Source organism: Nyctibius grandis, chromosome 15 (assembly GCF_013368605.1).
Source record: "Nyctibius grandis isolate bNycGra1 chromosome 15, bNycGra1.pri, whole genome shotgun sequence".
Lineage (NCBI taxonomy): Eukaryota > Metazoa > Chordata > Aves > Nyctibiiformes > Nyctibiidae > Nyctibius > Nyctibius grandis.
The window spans coordinates 7,235,496-7,253,075 of record NC_090672.1 but is presented as its reverse complement, the minus strand read 5'-3'; the positions used below and the strand labels follow the sequence as shown (position 1 = coordinate 7,253,075).

The window sequence follows — 17,580 nt, the reverse complement described above, 5'->3', positions numbered from 1 at the left end:
CAGTAAATCCACAGTAGTAAAGTGCTGGTGTGCTTGAATGAACTGGATAGCCATGAGACTACTTTACCATTGATAGGGGCTGAGTTTTGGGGGTAGGTGTTTTATAGGGGTACAGTTCTCGAACAGTAATAGCACTGCAATATCGTAGAACTTGAGCTTAGCTGCTTATTTCTAAACGCGACCTGGATGCAGGCTCTGAAACTAGGCTATACGTGTTGTAATACAGTAGGTCTGGCTCCAGGTTTATGAAAAGAAACTTGTAGATAAGAGCTGCTTCTGTTCCCAAGATGCTACGCAGACTTTGAACAATTTCTCTATAGATTTCTACAAAAATATAAAAAATTCTATCAACATAACCATTCTACAGAATTCCTGTGGATTTTGTACATTTTGTTTAAAAAAAGTCAAATTCTATAAAACCCCCCCAAAAGGTATTTAAAATTATCTTAAGATTATTGCACACACTGCAGTACATTTGTATTTGTCTTTCAAAAGGGCATCTAGAAAAAACTTATCCGGTTTAGAAAACAACCTATTTTACATGGATTTCTTTTCCTGAATGCATCATCATACAGTATTTTTTACTGGCTAGTCTTTACTGAATATTCACGTACGATGTAAACTTTTTGTTACTTCCACAAACCTTGTCAGTGGGCAAACCCCCAAGTACTGAAAATAGAACAGCCTTCAGGCTGCCTGTTACATTTGGAGTTGAGCATTGGATTAACATCACATCACTGTTTTGTACCATGATTTCAAGCTAAAATGTTCCATGTTTTGTTTTTTTTAAGGAAGGAACTGGATGAGTAGTATCATTCCAGCTGTACAACCACGCTCCTAATCATTAAGGAACCAGGGTTGGCAATTTTAGTGGCCTAGCTATTTTCCCAAATTATTTAGTACATATGAAAGGAAAAGCTAAGGCTCATTATGAGTGCAAAACCAGAAAGGGATTAAGAATATTTCTCAGGCTTAATACACTGTAATTTTATTATTTCCTTAAATATGATCTAGGGGGAGAACTGATGAAAGGTTTCTTTGAAATCATTGCTTTAAAGGGACTTAACTCTGGATTTGGAGTGGCATATCAAAAAGAGCGGTCTCCGTATGGGCCCACGTTGAAGAGGGGAAAATTGTCCCAGCCAAGAATTAATCTAACTGCAGTAAATAGTACAGAATGTTAATCCTCCTACTTCAAATACACTGATTGCCTGAATTCCTGCTGAAAGCCCTTACATTTCTACGGGACACGTGAATCAATAGGGATTGTTTATGGAGTAAACGTCCTCAAGTGAAAATAAAGGAGCTTAAGACCTCACATGGGATGTTAGGCATGAACAGCATCTTCTTCTTGGGTGTATACTTGAAGCTAATGCAGATCGATGCAGTCATAACAGTCTAATCTCTGCATGGATAAAAGGCTGTACATCAGCATGGAGTGATTTGAAAAGATCAGTAGTTCTCAAAAATTTACAAACTCCCGACTGACAGAATTAGCACAAATCCTCCTCTCGCTTGCGCTGGTTTAAAGACACGATCCAGGAAAGCCTTATCCATGTAGGCAGTCTTAAACCTGTGACTATTCACACACTTCAGAGCATGCCTGCAGAGTCTTACTGAGCCTACATCTTAATGTGATTTCATGGAGGTTGAGTGAAGTTAAGGTCTGGTTTCCATCAGTCTCGGTGTTGAACCGGGCCAACCTGTCGCGATTTTCAGGCTGTGCTGTCCAGTTTTACACATTGCTTTTTGCAGAGGGCGTTAGCACAGAAGTAAACAGGTAATTTCTGAGATGACTGACATTAAGGACATGTTATGAAGTAAGGACATGAATTCCATTTTAATCTACTTTGTACCATGATGTTGCTGCTTAAGGCTTTTGATAGATTGGAAAATAAAATTACAGTCAGGGTCGTGTAAATTAACTCGAGCAGTGATAGCAAAAAAACTGACTTTCTAAACAGAAAATCAAAGTCATTTCAGGACGTACAGACTTTCTTACATGTATGCTGTAAAATAACTTGCAGTGGGCCATGATTCTGTAGAACACATAAGCATATGATTTTAATTTTCAAGAATTACTTAAAACACAATCAACCTCAAGGCAGTTTAAGCAAGAGCTTCACTTTAAACATGTGCTTAAGCCCACTGATGTGTCGTGTCTGCACCAAATTCACCCACCACAAACCTTAACCATGGCCTTACTCTCCCTTCTGCACGAGTGCACCAAGGAGGAGCCCCACTGCAAACAGTGCGCTTACGGAGGTGTAAAACGCCACAAAAGAAACAGTCTGTCTTGGAGACACTGGAAAAACATCTCAGAAGTGACCACGGGCTTTTCTTGCCTCAGTTTCCTAGGCATATATGAAAATTAGCCATGATTTAGGGAGTCACTAGTGGGTGATCTATAACATCCTTTCGTAATTCAGTATTCTGTACAGCTAAACGGCTCTACATTCACCATCCTCAGACACACATCAGCGTGTTGTACCTTCCTGGGTTTGTGCACCTGCTTTTGCTCTGGAGGTCGATTTTATGCAAGATTGGAATATTATTTTGTTAAAAAAATGCCACTGCATTTCTATACTACCCAAACGACCTTTTTTTCCCAGAATATTATTGAAGTCCAAGGGGAAAAATAAATTATATTAAATAATTCTTATTTACTGCTGACTGTGGGATACATTTCCTCTGTAATGCACTAACTGGCTACATTTTGTGCTTTGCAAAAAAATGAAACTCAAACAAAATGAAACCCAAACAAAACAAAAAAAAAGAGAAGGGATTAAATATATATTTTTTTAGGTTAAAATATTCATAAAAACCAACTTTATCTCAGAAATATTCTGAGATACATAAAATATAAGAAAATTAAACGAGTCTTTAGTCACAAAATGTACTACATCCCGCAATACTAGATTCAATTAATTTAATAAAATATAATATACATATAGATTCTGCACATTGTATTGCTTTTACCTAAGCAGAACATATGCTTAAGTAAGCGTGATATAGGTTAACCACTCTTTTAACCAGCTGGTTCTTTAATCTTTCTTTGGAAATTTTTTACCCAGTGCCATTTTGGAATACAGAGTTTTTTAACTTTTTTTTTGTCTATTACATGAAAGGAAGAAAACATTTGGCACCAACAGAAAAATAACTCAGGGGTCCATTTCCGTTTGATCAAAGGAAAAGCTAGGAAGTGTCAACAAGTCTTTCTTTGGGGTAGGAGATGTTGACATACTATCTGGAAGCAACGAATCCCCTATATCCATCGAATCCTTGGACTCACAAGATGGAGCACGCCGTCTCAAGCAAACGTCTCCGCTGGCAGGTGAGATGCTGTGAGGTCCTCTAGGTAGCAAACTCTGTCCATCGGGTGGATCTATAGATATACATGGAGGGCTCAGTTTTTTCTTCTGCCGTGTTCCTTGCAAGCCTTCCATTTCACTTACCACCTGGCTTATGAAGCCAGAAGAGCTAGATGTGGAATGGTGCTGAGGGCTGTTTTCCATTGAACAAATTTCTATTGAATGTCTCCTTTGATCATCTAACCAAGAGGGTGGTTTTTTTAGAAGACCCTGGGTGTCTACACTGTGGTATTTCTTCAGGTCCTTCAATGTAACGTTGCCGGTATTGCCTACGTTCCTCTTAGGAGTGAGAGGCTGAGCCTCTGAACAGGCACTCGAGGCTGTACAAGTTTCTGAAGTGAAAGGCTCCGAGGAGCTGCTTATTTCAGATACTTCTTGGTCCATTGAATCTCCAGGTGCCTCCTGATACGAGTCTGCACAAGCACACAATGCTGGTGCCTGCTTTGAAATATTATACTGATTGTGGGAATGCTGCTGCGTATGAACGCTTGCCCGGCTCCATGCAGCCAACTCTTGAGCTTCTGAGGGCGTCAGAGCCAATGACGGGTCCTCCTTGGGCACAGCGGGGACATTTGGGTCAGAAAGTTCACTCACCTCGGTGTGGAGATTCTCCTTGCTATCCAAAGAGTCGTTCCTTATAGCCATCTGTATCGGAGCGCAAAGGGATCAGGGAGGAGGGGAGTTGCCAGATGAGAGAGACAGACCAAACAAGGGTTAGTACAAGCAAGGCACAACGTTCACAGGGCACTCAACGCTGCTGAGATGCCTCAGCACAGACCTACTGACTCCTGTAACTGGACCTGGGCCATTGGTTCTAGCAATTCCCATGCTTCAGTGATCTGTGGGTTTGTCCCTGTGTAAGTGACAGCAGAATTTGGCCCTTCACTCTTCATAAATGGTTGACCTTTAGCTTTCTCCTGTAAGGATGGAGGGCTGCAAAACCAGAATGCCCCCACCCAAACTTAGACATACTCCTGTTATGCAAAGGATGAGGGTCTACAGCAAACCCCTTTACAATTTTAGCAGCCCAGGTACGAGTGGAAGAGGGAAGATGTGCAAGTGAGCCTGTGTATTCCCTTCTCTAGCTCAGGTGATGCTGAGGGCGTGGAGCAGGGTCCCCAGAGCCAGCGATGCCAGAGGAACCACGCTCTGCACCAGCATCAGGGCAACAGCCTGTCCCTGGCTTTGGTCCCCAGGCTGGAGCCATGATTCTGCACCATCTTACGGCAGGGGAGCTGGAAAAGCTGGAGTTCGAAGCTGGACTAATAATAATGTGTAATTATTTCAGCTTATTCTGATGCTTGAGTTCAGGCTTCCTAAGGCACATTTTGCCTTGGCTGTCATGAGCCGTATGCAGCATCGGTGCCTGCTGGCAGAGAGAACCTATGGCATGTTTTGAAGGCTTTGTCTTTTCACTGCACTGCATCCCTTGTCAAAAGGGTTTATAAATCAGCCCATTAACTGGCCCTTAAAGGCAGAGTCTCAGTTTGAGAAGACTCTTAAATGATCTTAAAGATTAAAAACTTCACAGAGAAATTTGGAAGAAATGCGTACAGCTGGTCTCAGTCCTTTAGAGAAGCGTAAGGAGATGAAATTCCTCATGCTAAGGAATGCTTTTGTGATGAATTGCCCCAAAATGATCTTAGAATTTATATAAAAATTGTCCCACAAGGATCGTTTGAGCGAAATGATCTCTATTCAGGCAAAGCTCTCATCAGCTGCAGTATACACATGTGTGCGCGCAGAAACACAAGAGTCTTCTGCTACATCTGCACATTGGGCTCCATTTGTCGTCTGTGAGAGTTGAGAGAATATTTAATACAGCAAATGATTTTGTCCAATGTTGGTGAATCCTTTCTAGTTAAAATTTTACAGCATAATACCAGCAACTAACCACAGCCAAGAGCGGAGCTAATTCTGGTCTCCTCAATGCCAACAGTTTTAGTGAGCGTTTGGGAGAAGAAATCATGTTCATATCCTAAGAAGAGACACAGACCACAAAAATGTAGAATACAGAAGCAAAAAGTAATTATTGTCATTACTTTTGCTTGTACACCAACCTGTGTTGCACACAGTGACAGTATTAGTCACCACCAGCTCTTTCTTTCCCTAGGATACAGGCATCTTTGGTCGTTGTTAGTAGTTATTGTTTGTACAAATGTTTTACTGGTTTGTTTCAAAATAAAAGGACCCTCTGCCATCCCATTGGGGTGTACACCTGTAGGAGCCACAGCTTGGTGTGGGCTACACCTTGGATACACAGTCCCGGAACCAGTAAATCAATAGAGTTTTAATTTCAGGTAGAATTCCCCTGGAGAAAAGCTTTTGTGCAATACACTGCCAAGGAGCGTACTCCTCAGCAGGGAATGTTCTCTCAAAGCATCTGATCCACTCATCTTCATCTGCGAGTGTATCGCTAAGTGTCAGACTTCCCGGAGTCTAAACTGCGCATTACTGTGGGGACTGTGTCCGCTCTCCAGCAATCTGGAGGGAAAGGGAGGTTAAACACACAGGTCTTAATGATGGAGGAAAGTGCACGGACCAGGTATGTGGTGGACAAGATTTATCTATGCACAAATTTAGGATAGGAGAGAGGACAAGGGGGAAGGGAAAGGAAAGAAAGAAAAGAAAGAAAAGAAAACAAATCAGAATTACATGCAATATATGCAACAATAAGGGAAAGTGGGTGTGCAAACCAAGATGCTTTGCTAGTTTGGGCTATCGAGATGTGCTAGTAAAAAAATTAGTGGTGGCAATAAAAGGAGCCAAGCAGAGAGTTCTTGAGCAAGCAGAAGTGCATGGGGTGTAAAGGGAATTTTGCCTCTTTAAGGACTGTTTCACAGTGTCTGGCCATCTAGATTGCAATTAACAGTAACAGCAATTCTGCCCTGGTGCCAGGAACAACCTGAGCCACCATTAGCCACATTGGGAGCTCCTTGCTACTCGGGAGCATGCCCAAGGCAGCACCTCAGTAGCCTTCAGAGGGATCTGTCTGGCCCATGGACCATATCTGCTCACTGTCCCAAAGCTTTTCTCTTTCTGAAGTGTCACTCCAAGAATATGCTCATGTCACTGCATGAGCAGAGAGAGGAGGGAGGGGAATAAATTAGCTTAAACATATAAAAAGGTTTAGAAAAAGAAGCCTTCAAAGATATGAACAAAATTAGGCTGAGGGAGATGGCTAACATGGTAATTTATTCTAGATAGATCAGTTCAAAAGGATGGGTCTCTTATTCATTAGAAAGCAAGAGAGAGCGGTTATGAACTGGAATCATGACATCAATTAATTTCCCCATTAGCGGTGATTGGGGTAGCTGGCCAGCCCTGTGCAAACGAATACATGCTAGGAATTTCTTATGTCAATTTAGTATTACAGACTAATGTAATTGTTAACCTTGCTACTTCACATTCATTTTTAGAGCTTAATGAATCAACTGTCTAATTTGTCAATGTTGATTAAAAGATGAAAGAAATGGGAATATTTTCATGCAGGAAAGAAATTGCTTTTGAAAAAACAGAACTGCTCTATTTTGTGTATATAAAATCAGGCATGAAACTAGTGCAGAAAGCAGAGTTTGGGAATCAGACATGCCTCTGGTCCTGGTCCAGCTGCACAATGAAATATGCTTAAAAATGTGAGAATGAAGCACAAGCTTAAGTATTTTACTAAAAAAAGATTAATTTCAACTTATGCTTCCAATCAACCAGACTGGAGTCTTTGATTAGATCTCTTAGATCTTTGGTTGAATCAGGATGCCAGGCAAAAAAACAGAGATAAAACCAGTTGCAAAATAAAATGTGTTCTGTTTTGCTTATACTCAAACCTTTCAAAAGCACGTAAGAGATTCAAAAGGATCTTAATTTTCAATTCTCACTGTAAAAACAGTATGCTTTCCACAATCATTTTGCATACAAGATACCCAGCTTCCTTTAAACGGTTTTCCCCTTTTGAGAAACCAGAGGAGCGAGGGGAAGGGTGGCCTGGGATGGAGTCTGCAGTCACTGCGTCCTTTCAAGCACTGAGAAAATCACAGCAGTTAAGAATTAGTTCCTTAACCCCAACGAGCCCCTGGGGAGCATTTGGCTGCATTTATGAAGAGGACTGAAAAAAATAAAGTGCTAACAACATGGAGAACATTTAGGCATGTTGCCAAAGGAGATGATACTCATCATGCACATTCTTTGGAGACTCCTGAATGGCTTTCAGATCAAAATCCATCAACCTTTTTGTTATTTCTGTAGGAGAATTACAGTTCTCCGGAGGTTTCTCTGTGAATCCCTCCTTGAATTTAAAGTATGGTTAACCTGGAAACAGGACAATATAAAACCTCAGCAGGTTCATGGTCATAAGTCTGCTTACCTGTCTGCGGAGCAGCCGTTCAGCAGAAGGAGAGTGCACCTGCTGGGAAACCCGGGGTTTGCTCTCCCTCACCAAATGGTCATGAGCTCTTACGTGGTGAAAATGGTCTTTTGGAATTTGCAGGAGAGAGCTGGTGTCTGCTGGCTGTGACTGCACTGATGCCTTTGAACCTTGCAAGAGGGAGAAGAGACAAGAAATGTGACATACGCATCTGGGGATTGCGTCCCTGTCTCAATGACCTTTCAGAGAAAACTGCTCCGCTGCACCTTGGACCAGACAGGATGGTAAAAACCACTGAATTCAGCAACTGGCTCTCCATGATTGGGAAAAAACTCCCACGTACTAATAAATTATTCCAAAATTGTCTATTATTTCATTTTTCTTGGCATTTTCCCCTGATGCAACTGGGACTAGCTCCCGTTAAGAATAGAAGATCATGAACTATACGCTCATCTGGAGTGGCAATTTCTACATCCCTGCTTTAAGGCCAATAACTTTGCAGGCAACCACACATCTTAGCACCGCAAGGATCTGACTTTGAAAGACTCTAGAAAAGAATGTCTCCATACCTAAGCGTGTGCGGAGACTGACTGCTGGGATCTCAAAACCAGCATGCACGCTGGAAACGAAGCGAAAGGGAATGGCACCTGGCAGCTTTCAAGGCTACTTTTACAAAGCATCCCAGGAGAAGGAAACACATACTCTCCAACCTCTTTCTGACCCTTTGTGGTTGCTGGCTACTTCTTCTAAAAGGTTTGAAACTCTGCGTGCTCCCCCCACCCCCCCCAACAGGCTCAACATTTTTCAAAACAATTCATTTAACCTGGACCGCATCCCAGAGAATCTCATTTGTCCTGGAATCTTTCCCAGAACAACAGCCCCATTACGAAGGAGTATTCAAACAAATACCTCCTGCAAGTGCCAGTGTTTCTGACAACAAAACCTTTCTCAGCTTGAAATATTATGGCTTAGTTGTGGTGATTTATTAGAGGCGCCTGGCACCTTTTGCTATCTTCACAGCACTTTATAATATTACAAACTAAACAGGTAAGGGGTGACCTCGCCCACCCTGAAAAGCAGTGACATTGTAGGCGGAACAGGACAATGATGCATACGCCAAGATTTGGGCACCTTACCCACCTCTGAGCACTTTGGCCCGCTTAAGACGATTGGAATTTCACCAGCAGGAGAAAAACACAAAAGGTTTATTTGCTTAATGTGGTTATGAATAAGACATCAGCATTACCTTTCCAAAATACATCTCAGTGGAGCAGTTTTTCCTGTGGATTTACAAGGGTGCAATGCCTGCCCCCACCCCAAGCCAGGGCTGTCAGATGGGGCTGTTCAGTTCTCCAAGCTGGGAACTGGGAACTGCAATCTTGAAGAAAGAAGGGACTCGGAAATTACCCACTTTTTGGTCAAGTTGATGTAGTTTTTGCTCAAGACAGGACAAAGGTATCTGAATTAAGGGTCAAAAATGAAGCACTGGAAAGTCCCTCTATAGCCAACAGGATTCTTTTGTAGGGATTATAAACAAGATTATAACTCCAAGGAATTTCTTGGGTGTTACAGAGACCCATAAATTCTAGCTTTGCTGAAGGTAATGGGAGTTTTGCAATTGACTTCAGTGGGATCTGACCAGGATTTTAGCTGCATCTTTTGCATTATGTGCAAACAGGTTCTTCAAAGACAGCTCTTGACCTTGAAAATTTCGTATTATGGCAGTGATTTCTCACAACTCCAGATTCATCTTCCTCCGTTGTGTCCGCATTTCTTTTCCTGCCATTCAACAGTTGCTATTCATCCAAATTCTTATTACTATGCAAATTTCAACATCTTATTTCTAATCTGTTCAAATCTCCTACCATTCTGAACAGTGCTGAAATTATGTTCTGCTTAGAGGCTTTCAAATGACAATGCTTGTAAAAACTTCTCTGTCTTATCTGTGACAAATGTCTAAAATGATGGCACGTACAGAAGAATTAAAGACAGCTACATTCACTTACCAGCAGAAGGTAACCCCTAGCAGACAGAGTAAATGAAAGCACATTGATAAGCACCAGGAGGCAGCTGCAAGTACAGGTCCAGAGGCGCAGGTAGAGAGAGAGCCCCTGTTATCTGCAATATGCTGTATCTAAGAATATCTCTGAATTTAGCTCTAAGGCGTATATCCCAACCACGCACACTGGGAAGGAGAATTCTACACTCTCTCGTTTTTCCATTCAGCACATTTATGTTCATTTTACAGGCATTTAGAGACACCATTTTCCCTTCTTTCACAGATGTTCCCATATAGAGCTTCCAAAACCTGCTAGAATAGGTACTGCTGCAAAAAAACAGACATGAGTAAATATTTTTCTGCTGGGATTTTTGCTCTGGGGCCATAGCTAGCTCAGATGAGACGGATGGAGCCCAGGCTCTATGGACTGTAACTCTTGAGGAGCCAGGCAGGGGGACGATCAGCGCTAAGCCAGGCCAAATGCTCACTGTCCCCTTGCCAAAAAGCTCAGGGGAAGGGAGTTATCTTTAACAGCCTGGACTTTGTAAGTTGTGGAGGGTCTTTGCAAAGCCATTTCACAGGTCTGAACATCAACACCTCACTGGAAACCCATGGCAATTTGCTGCCTCCTATTTATTAGCTTGGAAAATCCCAGTTACTACTATACTGGAAAATCCTGCTCTTGTTCCAGCTGACAGATGTGTACCTGACTGGGACTTGTGATGTGCCGGATTCCTCTCGCCCAGGGAGGAAGGGCAGGGGCTGGAGTATGGCGGCTGGAACATGTAGCTGTCATTTGGCAAAGAGTGGGTGCGCCCCACCGAAGTCTTTCTCACGCTCAGCAAGTCCTTGCTGGGAGACAGGGTCAGCATGTTGTCTTTGGAGCGGAGATCAGCCTACAGGGAAAAAAACAGTGAGGAAGGAAGACATCACAGCGTGGGAAGAGGAGAAGTGCCCGGAAACTCTAGCGACAGCCATTGCAATCAGTATGGCACGATGGGCATGCACATCGTCATATGTACAAGTTGCACGAATGGATCTACCAGGAAGCTATACCCCTCCTTTTGTATTGTCAATAAATTGTCACACAGAATGAACCACAGATACAAAGGAAGCAACACTATAGTAGTAAACCATGACTATTTCAGGGATATGCAAAGGTGGCATCATGTCTCAAGGCCAGCAAAGGTCACATGCTTTGCATAACTTTGATCCTCTGCAATAACAGTAAAGCTTTCTCTATGTGCCCTCATCAGCAAGTCAGACTTTTGCAAAGGTGAGTAGTTTCCTCTTCTAACAATAACAAAAAACCCACAACAAATATGAAAATGAGTTTACAGAAAATATTCTCTATTCTGGCTCCCAGCACAATTTTATTAGTTTTTATTCTCCCATAATGAATAACTAAACCCATTTTATTGAAAGGGATATCTAAACCTACTGCTTCAGGGTTAAAGCCATTCTCTAATTAGAAGGGATCTAGTGCGAGTGAGGGTTATTGTATATATGTTGACTGTGGAGTTTTTACAGCCAAAGAGTCTCTTGGAATGGGCAGCACCAGAGGCAGTATCGAATGAAGTGGATTCAGGTCTGATTTCATAAGGAAATATCTCCATCCCAGAAACGTTCTTGGGTGTTATTCTGTTGGACAGTTTTAGCAAAAAAAGAAGCAAAGTCAACTTCCCTGGATATTTCTAATGAAAAATTATTTCATCTTTAAAAGGTCTCCATTGAAAACCACAGAAATAAGATGTGACATTGTAGTCCAATACAGTATATCACTGATCATTTTTTGAAAACTTTAAATCTTATTTTCTGACAAATCTTCCCTTCATTCAGTGCATTACAGGTTTTCTGAAATCAACACTGAGATTTTTTTTCCCAATTTTATCCTTCAGTCATAAAACCAAAATTTCACTACAGCATTTGGTTTCCACAAGAAACGCGATGAGATTAAAAGGAATTTACAAAAAGGGAAAAAAAAGGAGGAAAAAAGAAGAAAAGGAAAAAAAAAGGAAGACCACTGTTGTAAATTTAATGAAGGAAATGGATCTGCAGTGTCATGCAGCATTAGTTTCAGTCCTCAGGAACCTGCCAATTTGGATATAGCCTGAATACAGCCTAGATAAGAGAGACTGAAGTCTCCTGATATAGCTCAGGGAAGGAGAAAGAAACCTGTGCTGGTAAAGCTGAGACTTTGGGTTTTGGGAACCTCTGTTCCTCCCCTCCCTGCCTTCCCCTTCCCAGCAGTATGCTTATGCTATTTACTGTTCCTATTATTTAGCTTAAAGCAAAAAAGATGGCCTGAAACCTGAGATTTCAAATTCAAAACCATTTGGATCCAAACATGAGAAGTTGGATTCGAGATCCCATCCAAACCCAACCTTTAATGAACCTTTAGGTTCATTGACAGGATCCAATACCACAGTGGGCTCGTTTCCACTTCCTGATCATCTCAGGGGAAATCTCGTGAGTCAACTTCATGAAAACCATTTAAAATGGCTGCAAAATGATCTTCCAAGTCCAGCTCACAAACAGAGCAGTGGGAGCACGTGACTTTTTGGTTTACTGGTAGTTTCAAAAAACATGTTTTGGCTTGACTGAAAATCAAATTTGAGTTTTCCATGAACCAAAAAAAAAATCCCAACTCAAATCTATTTTGAGTCAACCAAAGCATTCTAAGATATTTTTCAACTAAAGCTGTGTCTAAATGAAGTATAAAAATATTGCATTTAGAAAAGATTTCAATGAAAGCTTGCAGTTTTTCAGGAGTTTGGGAAATTGTTTTGACCAAAACACTTTGTTGGTATTGAAATAAATTCACAAAACACTTTGTTCAATCTGGTTTTGCTTTTTTTTTTTTTTTTTTGAGAAAAACCATCTCTCTTGGCTATACCTTTGAGACTTTGCTATGCTGTCAAACATGTTTATCTAATCTGATTCAAAACTAGAAGGGCTCTCTCCTCAGTCCAGCTCTCCAGACTAATTTTGAAACAAAACATCCCATACAAAATGTTAAATGTGGCTTACAAAAATCTTTTGCACGTGATGCCATGAAGCATGATGGGAAATATTGTCACGGTTTAAGAGATGTTTCCCAACTAAGTGCTAATTAAGATGGCAATCGACTAGAATGGCAGATAATTTATCAACAACACAAACATCCAAAGGCAGGTACATGAACAACAACAAAGAAAACAAGAATGATCCAAAAATGTTGGAAGAGGAGTTATGTCTGTTGTACAGCAGAAAAAAAGCACTTGACCGCTACACAGCTAAAAATGTCTAATGTTTCAAAGAGGAGATGGTTAAGGCAGGGTTCAAAATACTGGTTATTTCATTCAGAAAGACACAAAATAGTCCAAATTTTTTTTCCCCCAGCGAGATGACTGTTAGTAAGAATTCACAAAACAAGCAGCATCTCGGAGAGATCCCCATCTGATATTTGTAAAATAAACAGTCTGGCACCAATCATGTAAAAAGCCTTTTGGTGCCTGTGTTCATAAAGACAAAAACCCATTACAGACCAAAGGGCTGTAGATGACCCTCAGTAGAGGACACATGAGTCATTACCTCAGGGGTGTCTCTTCCACGCAGCATCACTGATTTGCTTCAGATGGGGAGGAAATTTCAACCTTGACGCTTTCCAAAGCATTCTTTTACTATTTATTTTACTTGTAGAAAACACATTGTTTTTACATAAGATGCTAAAGGACAAATAGAAAGAAATACTTGTTCCTCACAAGAAGCCAAGTTTGTGGACAAGAGTGATAACAACCCAAGACCTAATGGCATTAAGGACAATGTCCTGTTCAGGGGAAAGGTTGGTGCTGTTTGGAAATGGGCTTGAACACAAAATGCCATTAGGGAGGTGTAGAGAGGTGGAAGCAGTATTTTGAACCCTGTAAACATCAGACTATACAGCGACCAGTGTATGTACATTGCTTTCCAGAGCATTAAGTAAGAGTGTGTTAATATCATCAGGAAAAGAGTCATCCGTCAGAGCTAAGGACCAGGACTTTTCAGAGAGAATATCTGACGTCAGAGACAGAGCCTCCATCTCAGCTAGAGGGATCTAAAGGGAGAGATGATTAAGCATAAGAAACCAGGAAACAAATCTTTAGGAAAAGAAAAAAAAAAGTTATCATAATCTAAATACTTCTAGACACTAAAGTAATATCCCTGCAGTGGGAGATGCTACATCATGCACATTGTTACCAGGGACAGAATGTTAAAGAAATGAAATATAACAAATAAATTAAAAAAAAAAAGAATGGGACATTCATACTTAAATGCTTACGAGTGAACTGGGAGGGAGTTTAAAACCATACACTAATGCTAGCATTGTATTTTGTTGTTCTCCTGTCTAGATGAAGAAGCAAAAGTAACATTACTTTCATACTAAAGATATTTATCCTCCCGGCTATGATCAAATACAAGAGGTTTCAAGATCTTCTGACTTCTCTGAAGTTGTTCCTACCCCAATAACTATGCCATTTTCTTGGCTTCTGAGCTTATCTAGTTGAGTCCCCAAAGATTCCCCAACACCAAAATCATTTTGCAGGTGGGGTATGGAGCATGCCTTTCCCTGTGCTCCAGGGAGGGTACGGGGACCTCCCCCTCCCCGAGAGGCAGGTGGGACTATAGTTAACTTCCTAATAGCTAAATGGGGACAGGGAGAAACTTAAGGCTTAAATTAAAGTCTGGAAAGGTCAGTGAGAGCCTTCCTGATGACTTCAGTGGGTTTTGTCCTGCCAAAGAGCCTCCAGTGCCTGGGTAAGCACCAATAACTGTCCTACTAAAAGAACCGCCTGCGCCTTCCAGCCCCGCAATGCCACCGCGGCCCTGGCCCCCGACAGCCTCCTCCGGCTCTGAGCAAACCTGAGCTGGGAATAGGTGTTGCACTGCCACATCCCCCCTGAAGGCATTCAAGTAATGGATAAACATCTTGACCAAAATACTGATGAAGATCTCTCCCTAGACACAGAGCCCGTTTTATAAGAGCCATGAAACATCACTTCAGGTTTTGGAGAAACAGGGGACTGCAGCATCTTCCCCAGAGCAGCATCGCTGCTGCCAGGCAGCGGAAGGAGGGATGTTTGTCCTGAAAAGCAGGCTCAGCCCTCCCCAGATCCCCACCCTGGGTACATGTCTGAGGCTGGTGCCCACGGGGGACAGCATTTCATCAGGTAACTTACAGACCTGGGTCACGCTTGCAGGAGTCTCCTGGTCTGGACAAGTCCCAGGTGCTTCCTTTTCGTTTCTCACTGTGCATTTTTTTCCCCTATCCTCTATGCTTGAAAAGCCTTTCAACAGCAATACATCTTCCAAGAGAAACCACAGAGGCCCAAATCTGTTGCATTTAAGTTGTCAAAGGGCTGGATTTTCTCTGTCCTAGAAATGGCATCAGTGGGGTGAAATAAACCCAGTGATGAGTGAACCTTGAGAGGCTCAAAACTTCAGCTGAGATAAGCAAGAGTCGGGCTCCTCTCATCTACCCCTGGGTTTGATACCTCCCCTAACACGGTCATCTGCTGGCAATGGATGAGAGAGATGCTTTGGAGGAGCTCCTGATTTCATATGAGGCTCCCCAAAAAAGCATCGCTGCAAAGGCTGCCAGCATGAGGATGGTGATCAGTAACGGGGATCCATCAACCAGAGCCTGGGCGTGCGGGGAAAGGCTGTGCTGGAGCGTGGTGGACATCAGCAGCTCCTGCCTCATGGAGCTGCTCTGCTGGGAGCTGCTATTAATCAGGCTGCTTTCAGCAAGTCCCAGGGCTGCTCTAAATTCCTGACTTGCCTGAGAACATGACAAATGGTGTGAACAGAAAAGCCAAAATGTAAACAAAACATCACCCCCTCTTCAGCCTCCCCTCTCCCAAAATTGAGTTTGAAGCCGTCAAAACATTTTTTTTTTTGGACGCGTTCAACTGATTTACACAGGTTTTAATTACAGGAGGGAAAAAATAAAATAGCTTAAATTTTGAAAGAAAAAAGCCATTGCAAACTGGAATGTTATATTTTTTCATTATAAAAATGTCAAAACAAAACCTTTTTTTTTTTTTTTTTTGCTACAGCAGCACTTTCTGGTGAAAAATGTTATGACAAAAAATTTCCAACCAACTCTCACTGAGTTTCATCCTGACCCTCTGCCTTCCCCGCCAAAGCTACCGTCTCTATTCCTCTGGCATTTCTTAGAGGCAACCACTCCCTATAGCTTAATGGACCTCGATCTGGAAAGCGATACGCAGCAATCAGAGGGAGACGTGTTATCCTGCTATATAAAGATCTGCAGTAGGATTTCATTTTACCTAAGCTTGTTCCTTTTCCCTAATGAACCACCGAGTTGGATAATTTAGAGTGTCAGTGAGCTCATAAATAAGCACACTGATTTAACAAGAAAACTTCAGCTATTTTTAGCCAGAAAGGGAAAAAAAAAATAGATCAAGAAACATGGAATTTGCTCAATTCCAACTGCAGGAAAAAATAGGTATGCTTGAATAATGATTATGGTCACTGCTGTGATTTAGGGAAAATATTTGCTCTAAAGAATAACACGCTTGAGAAAGTAGGTATTTTATTCTAAGAAGTAAATGAACTGATTTTAAACAAGTATTACAGCCCTTGTTCGAGAAAGCACTGGAGCACACGATTACTTAAGTACATCGTTAAGGGCTGCCTCGCCTTCTAAATTCAGTTTAGATCAGGGATGAGGATCTACTATACAATGACCCACTTGCAAGAAGCCTCTTTAGGTAAATCATTCGAAACTGGATTTTCATGCAGTGTAAGTAGGCACGAAATGTAGAGATCATTTTATGATCCCCAGCAGCTCAGGCTCTGCTCTGGGAAAACCTCACACCCTACTCCAGGCTCTGCAGACGTGTCCTGGCACTGGCACAGAGCCCTGGTTAGGAGCAGGAAGCCAAATACAAGAACCCCACTGAAGGATGGAGATGGGGTTTTGTACGTTTTTCCCTACAACACTCGTGAACAGCAAATCGCAATGAAAAACTTACTGTGTTGAAGAGGGAAACTGAGAGCCTGTACTCTTCCTCTTGCATTGATATACAACATCACAAACAAACATAGTATCTCAACTCCCACAGAACAAGCCAAAATTACTTACGCTTCAAAATCCCTGTGACTACATTTTATATAAAGGACTTTAATTCTCTATTAAAGGTCTTGTTCAAATCGAGTTTGGATGGAGACTTTGCAGGAAATGAGGAATATTAACCTGGTTCTCAGAGTTGTAATATTCAGGAGCTGGGAGGGCATAATGATGGCACACAGAGCCTGACAGGTTGTCCATCAGCTTCAGCTCTCCTTCCAGAGATTCCTGGATCAGCAGTGATATGGTATCAAACAAGTGCCTTTCCTAGGAGGGGTGGTGTATAGCATGCAGAAAGGTAGAGCAAGCCAAAAAGAGAGAGGAAAAAAGTGAGGGATAGAGAGAGAAAAAAAAAGGACAGTGTATAAAACCCAACAAACAAAAAGGGAAAAAAAACAGAATAGAAAGGGGGGGTGAAGACAGAAACATTCAGGGACAACAGCAGTAACAGAAACAACAGGACAGGAGAGGTGAGGCAGGAGAGGAGAGAGAACAGTGCAGTAATATCACGGTGAGCAGTGACAGCTTTCTCAGACATTACTAGAGGTGGGGCCGACGCCGGCTGCCCCCGGACCATGGTGCTCCCGTGCAGGGCCCTCCTCGGGGACAATTCTTGCTCCCGGCAAACATGACCAGGTTACTCCTGGGATCTGAGCTGTATAATGGGGCCTGCACAGCAGCATCTTGATACTTGGTGCTGTGAACTTCTACAGGACAATACTGCTGTAGGGTTTCT

The 17,580-nt window shown here is 42.0% G+C and overlaps 1 protein-coding gene across 1 annotated transcript in view; it reads right to left on the bottom strand.

Moving 5' to 3' along the window:
- Positions 1 to 3,161: 3,161 nt before the first annotated feature.
- Positions 3,162 to 17,580, bottom strand: part of CACNA1G (calcium voltage-gated channel subunit alpha1 G) — a 146,132-nt gene continuing 131,713 nt past the window's right edge. Inside the window, exons 36-40 of the mRNA XM_068413461.1 lie at positions 16,971 to 17,111; positions 13,671 to 13,805; positions 10,437 to 10,626; positions 7,732 to 7,901; positions 3,162 to 4,016 (exon numbers count right to left, since the gene is read on the bottom strand). Of these exons, the coding sequence (XP_068269562.1) occupies positions 3,162 to 4,016; positions 7,732 to 7,901; positions 10,437 to 10,626; positions 13,671 to 13,805; positions 16,971 to 17,111 (1,491 nt within the window). The remainder of the gene's footprint in view (positions 4,017 to 7,731; positions 7,902 to 10,436; positions 10,627 to 13,670; positions 13,806 to 16,970; positions 17,112 to 17,580) is intronic.